This window comes from Talpa europaea (assembly GCF_964194135.1).
Source record: "Talpa europaea genome assembly, chromosome: 16".
In the NCBI taxonomy this organism is placed as follows: Eukaryota; Metazoa; Chordata; class Mammalia; order Eulipotyphla; family Talpidae; genus Talpa; species Talpa europaea.
In genome coordinates, this window is record NC_140084.1 from 48,136,701 (window position 1) to 48,143,296 (window position 6,596).

Genomic DNA, 6,596 nt, shown 5'->3' on the forward strand with positions numbered 1-6,596 from the left:
GAAAGGGGGCTCAGCTTTGGGATGTGAATCTGCCGAGTCAGCACCTGAGCCTAAACCTGCTTCCTCTTGGCCCTGCTGTCCAGTTTCCTTTGTGCCATATAAAAGTCACGGGTACCCCCACTTGCCCTTTGGGGTCAGAACACTGTCAGTCAGGCTACACTTAGCCCAGGCCTTCCCTTCCCCCGAGCCCAGGTTGCACACGCAGGCCAGGCCAGGCCCACTGGAGAGCTGGGGGCTGGGGTTGGGAGGGTGGGTCAGAAGTTCAGCGCCTCAAACATGTTGTGAATTACATGACACGAGAACATGATGCGATTTGAAGCGTACTCGATTTCTTGGGGAGGCGGGGTACAGGGACAGGCCGGGGGTGGGAGGCCTCAGGGATTGTCTGCCATGATCTTCTTGATCCACGGTATGTAGTCAATCACTTTGGTGTAGATGCTGGGTACTTTGGGTTTCCCGCACGGAAAGTGGCCCCAGGATGTGACTCCTTGAAACTCACCGTCACAGATCAGAGGGCCCCCGGAGTCACCCTAAGACATATACAGGAGAGTGAGACCTCAGCAAGTGAGGGAGTGGCCTGCTCTCACACCTGGGCTCACAGATGGCCTGGCGACTCCCTGCTATGGGGATAGAAACCGTCCCCAGAGCCCACTCGCAGGAGAAGGTGGGGGGATACATCACAGGATCAGGACTCAGGTCCCTGCTAAGGGGGGTGGGAATCAGGGTGCAGACTCTGTGGGGGGCAGGGTCCAGGAGGACAGAGGGGGGAGCGAGAGGAGGAGCAGGGCCCTCCGCAGGACTCCCACCCTCAGGGCTCATGTCACGGTTGCCTCTTCAAGAAATTTCTCTGACCCCCTCCAGTCATGTGTGTGAGAGGGAGGAGGGTGGAATGGACATGGAGGAGGGAGATCAGGTCACCCCTGATGGGGTATCAAAGGTGGGGACCCACGGGCAGAGCTGAGTCGGGGAGCTACAAGCCAGACAGGGGACCCCAGCTGCCTCGCTCCCAAGCCAGGACAAGGAGAGGACGACTCACCGTACAGGTGTCCTTGACGCCGGCCAGGTCCCCCACACACAGCATGGTGTCTGTCACCTTCTGTTTGTGGGCATTTTTGCAGATGTCGCTGGACAGGAGCGTCAGGTCCACACACTGCAGAGTGTCTGGGTAGAAATCTGCGGGCCAGGAGGACCATGAGTGGGTGGAACCCACCTGGACCCCCGGAACCCACCCGGCCTCTGCTCCCTGAGTACGTGGGGTCCCAGTTCCTCTTTTCTCCCATCCCGAAGTCCCAGCCTTCTCCCAAGTGTCTGGGCTCCTGGGGGTGCCACCGCGCATGCGTACAGCTGTCAGGCTTGATGGTGCCCCAGCCGGAGGCCTTGCAGGCGCTGCCCACGCGGGGCTCCTTGGTGGGCAGGTCCAGGACTTTCACTGCGTCTGTGAGCTGGGCGGGCTGTGACAGACGGAGCATCAGGAGGTCATGGCTGTAGTCGTCTCCCGGGGAGATAAACGTGTTTTCTAGAAGGCTCATGTTGAATTTAGGGTGTGGGAAGCTCTTAGTGACAGTAAAAAACTGGACCGTGCTTTCATCCTCCAGAAGGTTGTGGCGCCCCAGCCAGACCTGGAAATGGCTGTGCAGATAAGGGGAGGAGGGGTAAGCAGAGAGGGCAGGAGGCTGGGTCCCCAGTAGAGGCTGGCCCCCCCCCCCCCGCCCCAGGCCACTGCCCTCCCCCCCACACCTCCTCCCCTCCCCCTTCCTCCAGGCGCCCACAGCCCCAGAGGGCCCCCTGGAGAGGTGCTGGTCCAGGGGGAGGGGCTGGGGCGGGAGGCGCCCTCACACACTTGGTGGGGGTCTTCTTGCTTCTTGGGTCCAATCCCACTCCCCCTGGGTGGTGCCGAGTGGTGATGGGAGAGGGGTGACCCCAAGAGACGGGGGGATGTGGAGGTGACCAGAGTGACAGTGATGGCAGCGAGGGACAGAGATGGGGTGACAGACACCAGAGACATGACAGAGGGAGGTGGGAACACATCCGCCTGCACAGACACAGCCCCCCAGAGACCAGAGATCAGGGCGGCGGAGGGACAGGCCTACAGAAAGACATTCCCCACAGGGACAGGACCAGGCAGCCACGCAGGTGTCTTCGGGGTCCCCAGTCCCAGCCCTGCCCCCTTGCACCGTGACCTGCACCAGCCTGTGCTCCCTCAGCCCAGCCTCCCGGAGGTGACCCAGGAAGGGCCTGGCTCTCAGCCCCCGGGGGGGAGCACAGACTCTTCCAGCTCCCCTGCCCTCAATACTTACTCGTTCATGCAGTGGGCAGCCGTGAGAACCCACTGGGGGTGCACCAGGACACCCCCACACTCGAAGGTGCTATAATGGTAGACAGCCGCCTGCCAGGGTTGGGAATGACTGTCACACTCCTTGCCCCCTACGACCCGAGACTGGACAGGGGGCGCCGCACCTGTGGATGGGGTGCTGGGTCAGTAGGACAGTAGGGCCAGGAGAGGGAGCTTTAAGATTGGAAGGACGTGGGGCCTGGGGAGACAGGCCAGGGGTTTGGGAAGAGTCCAGAATTCTGCAGTGGCCTCTGGGATTGTGGGGTGATGGTGACAGGTGGGGAGACGAATGCTGAAAGCAAGACCCCCTGGGTCAGGACAGGGGAGCACAAGGCAGCTCTGGTGCAGCGTGGGGCGTGGGGATCAGCAACTGTGGCTCGAGCTAGGGGAGAAGATCCTGTGGCTTCTCGAGAGAAAGACTCTCTGGCAGGAAAGGTGCCCCCAGCAAGGGCCTCTGAGACCAGGGAGGTTTGGGGGTTAAGGAGATCTCTCAGTATGGGGAAATGATCAAACTTGGGGGAAGCAGATATGGGGACTCACATCTAGAGGATAGGAAGAGCATCTGGGCTGGGAATTTAGGGGTAATGTGAGGGACCCTGGAATGGGCCGGAAGGTGGCATTTGGCTGGGAGACTTGGGAGAATTTGGGGCTCCTGATCAAAGAAAGGGGTGTATGGGAGAGGGGTCTTGTGAGGGTCTGGACCCAGAATCATATCTAAGAGGGGGTGCCCTGGGAGCAGGGCTGCGGTCCCAGCAGCGTGGCTCAGGCAGAGGACGGCCGGGCGGCAGTCACTGTGATCGGGTGATCTCCGGGGAGAGTCCATGTCTGGGGAACCGGCTGACTTGGGGTTCTCTCCAGAGCAGTCAGGACAGGAATGGAGGAGGCGCATCCATGGCCAAGAAGTGAGGGAATGTGGGGAGCACCCAGCTGGCGTGGGGTTGGGAATCTCCCATGGGGGCCAGGGGAGGTGGGCAAGAGGTGAGCCAGGGGATTTGGGGGGCCTGGGGGTAATGGGGCCCAGACACCAGAGCTGTTCAGGACAAATTCAGTGGAGAAGCCGGAGCTTGAGGGACGATGGGGGTTCTACCAGGCAAGAGAATGTGTGCCTGGGGTCCTGGTGCTCTCTGTTGAGGAGAAGCCTGCGGTTGCTGCACAGAACAGGGAGTCCGAAAGGAAGGGGCGTCTACAGAACCGAACATCAGGGGAGGGGTCGTGGGGCAGACCGTCTGCAGGGAAGAAGCGCAGGTGTCTGGTGGGGCCGGGGGCCCTGAGGGGGTTGGGGGAGCTGGTAGCATGGACTGGAGCCCCAAGAGAGCCGACAGCTGGACAGGAAGAGTCCCACACTGGGGTGTGGTAGGATTTGGGGCTCTGAGAACCTGAGGGTGGAGGGATCAGGGTCCCAGGGTCTGGGGCAAGTGAGAGAGAACTTGGAAGTGGTGGATGTCCCCTAAGAGAGAGAGAGATGGTCCACGCCCTGCTGGCCGAGGTTGGGGGTGGGAGGCCTCGGGGAGTGCGAGGTGGGGATGAGCTGGGTGGGGAGTGCAGCCTAGGCAGGGTTGGGGGAGACTTAGGGTGGGATGAGAGAAGGGGTGGCCAGGTCAGGACTGGAGTGCGTTGGGATGGGGGGTGGGGGTGGGTGGGAGAGGAATGACTTCAGGGAAGGTGAGGGCAGCAGGGAATTGGGGTCCACTCCCCCCACCCCCCTCCATCTCACCAGACCCCTCCAGGGCCAGCACCAGGCACAGGACCAGGACCCGCATGGTGACTCGGGTGTCCAGGGCGGGCAGCAGCTCGAGCCTGGAGCCTCCCTGAGGAGCCTTTAAATCCCTCAGCCCCCTGGGCCCGCCCCTGCCCGGCTGGTGCCCAAGTGTGCCCAGGCCCTGCCCCTGCGGCTGGGGGGGGAGGGCTCCCCCTCTCACCCCTGTGTCCTGTGGAGGGCGGGAGAGTGAGCACCTGTGTCCTGGGGCCTGATGAAGCTGGAACCTTCCTGGGGCCTGAGCCAGCGGGGCCAGGCTTGCGGCTGCTGGGGCCTTGCCCTTGGCACAGAGGCAGGAGGGAAGGTGGAGGTGGGTGCAGAGAAGCCGGAGGTGGTGGGTTCACTGACCAGGACAACTGGCCCTGATGCCAGCACTCCAAGGGGCTGTGCCCCCTGTCACAGGGGAGCCTCAAAGGCCAGCAGGGCGGGCTCGGCTCCCCCTCCCTGCACTCTGGAGCCTGCGTACCCTCTGAGCTCCCACTGCCCTGACGGGGCCTTGGCCTCAGACCCCGGGTCTGCACTCCTACTCTGGGGATCTAAGTCCCCATAATGGTGTATCAGTCACCCCGTTTTAGCCCTCCCATATCTAGGAATTTGAAGTTCAGGCGTATCCCTGAGTACATTCCCCAGCATTTCCAAATCCAATGCCCCCCCCCCCCAAACAATGTGGCTTCTCTAAATTTTCTCTTCACTCTTTTCCCACAGATCTGGGTGCTCAACCTCAGGCCCTCCTCCCCAGGACCACAGCCTGCGCTCCGCTCCTCCAGCGTCCAGAGCATCCTCTCCACCCTTCTCCTACTCAAATATTTGGACTTCAGGAATCAGATTCATGTTTCAAGCATTCGGTCACCTTGAAAATGACCTTTTTGGGTCTCTGGTGAGAATACTGTACCCTCAGTGACAACCCCTTTGGCTCCCAACACATTTTCTTGGCTCTTCTGTGAAATCAAAGGAACTCACAGTGTCCCTGGCCTCTGATGTATGTCGGGAGCCTGCCTAGAGAAAGGGGCGTATTTGCCTTTTTGCCCTGGCTGCCAGGAAGCCCAGAACTAAATCTTGAAGAACATTAAGTTGTTCTGGTCATCTAGTGTGCTGGGTCTTTTCACTGGAGGTACAGAGGGAGAGAGCATTTTTCCCAGTGCCAGGCGCTATTCCAGTCAGGTCATCGGAATTACATCATGTCACCCTCTCAACAGCACTGTGACAAGGCAATAGGATGAACTGGTTCACAGATGGGACACCAAGGCTGAGTGAGATCGGGCCTCAGGCTTAAGAGCACACGGATGGCTTTATGTGTTGGATGAACAGGGCCTTGCTCAAGCCATTTCTGCTCACCTAGGGACCAGGACAGTGGTCAAGGAATGGTGTCCAGCCTCTGACTTCCATGTCATGCCCAGAAAAAATCCACAGAAACTCCTAGAGAGAAATTTGCATCAGTGCTCTCTGTTATCTTGGGGTAAACAGGTGACCTTGAGCACCAGGTCTGGCCTCAGACAAAACAAGTCCTTGGCCAACATCTGGGCTTCGGGATGGTGCAGTTCTGTCTGGACGATGACAGGGGTGCTGGCCGCGGTGGGGGTTCTGCTCAGCCAGGACAGGTTGTGGGAGGGACAGTCAGTTCTTCCTCATGATTTCCTTGATCCACTCCAAGTAGTGGCAGACTTTAGTGTAGACACCAGGCTTGGTGGTCGTGTCGCAGGGGACATCCCCCCAGGACACGATGCCCTGCAGGATGCCCCCACAGACCAGGGGTCCCCCGGAGTCCCCCTGTGGGGAGAAGGAGCATGAGCCAGAACCTTCTGGATCCTGGGCCTCCACCCTCCTCCTCATTGATCACAGCCTCAATCAAAACCAACCAAGTCAACACAACCCCAGGTAACCCACAGCCCACCGTGTGTGACCCAGCCCCTCAGCAACCCCCACCCAACCCCACCACCATGCTCCCCCCACCCCATGCCATCCCCACTCCCAACACCACACGAATCCACGTTGTCCTGTCTTCTGGGCAACATCCACTGCCACCCCCAATTCAAGCCCGCCATATTTCCTAGCCAATACCCAGCTGGCCCTGACCTGTCCCTAGTCTCAAATCCAATCTCTATCACCCCCTCCCCACCTGCCTGTCTTCCCCCAAACCCCCAGCCTCTCTCCCCCTCTCTGGCCCTAGTTCCAGCCTTACCTCACCGCACCTGCTCGTTCTTGACCTTCCTCAAACCCGTCCCTAGCACCTTCTCCCGCCCCAAGCAAGCAAAATGCAGCCCCACTCGCTCCCACCTCCCCGCCGGGTCCCTGCGAGCGCAGGTGGCTGCTCTGACCTCGCAAGAGTCGGTGCCTCCTCCCTTCACGCCTGCGCACACCATGGTGTCCAGCAGGTGCCCGGGGTAGTCCTTGCTGCACGACGCGTCCGAGATAACGCTGATGTTGGCGCAGTGCAGCGTGTCGGGGAGGCTCACTGCAGAGCACAGGGCCTTGGAGCAGGGCGCCCTTCCCGGCCCTTCCGCCCCATGC

At 60.6% G+C, this 6,596-nt stretch overlaps 1 protein-coding gene across 1 annotated transcript; it reads right to left on the reverse strand.

Moving 5' to 3' along the window:
- Nucleotides 1-374: 374 nt before the first annotated feature.
- KLK1 (kallikrein 1) lies at nucleotides 375-4,092 on the reverse strand (the record flags this gene model as incomplete). The annotated part of the gene is made up of 5 exons (XM_084256994.1): nucleotides 375-530; nucleotides 1,037-1,173; nucleotides 1,343-1,629; nucleotides 2,298-2,457; nucleotides 4,047-4,092. The coding sequence occupies 5 exons, from the start codon at nucleotides 4,090-4,092 to the stop codon at nucleotides 375-377; spliced, it is 786 nt and encodes a 261-aa protein (XP_084113120.1).
- Nucleotides 4,093-6,596: the final 2,504 nt, after the last annotated feature.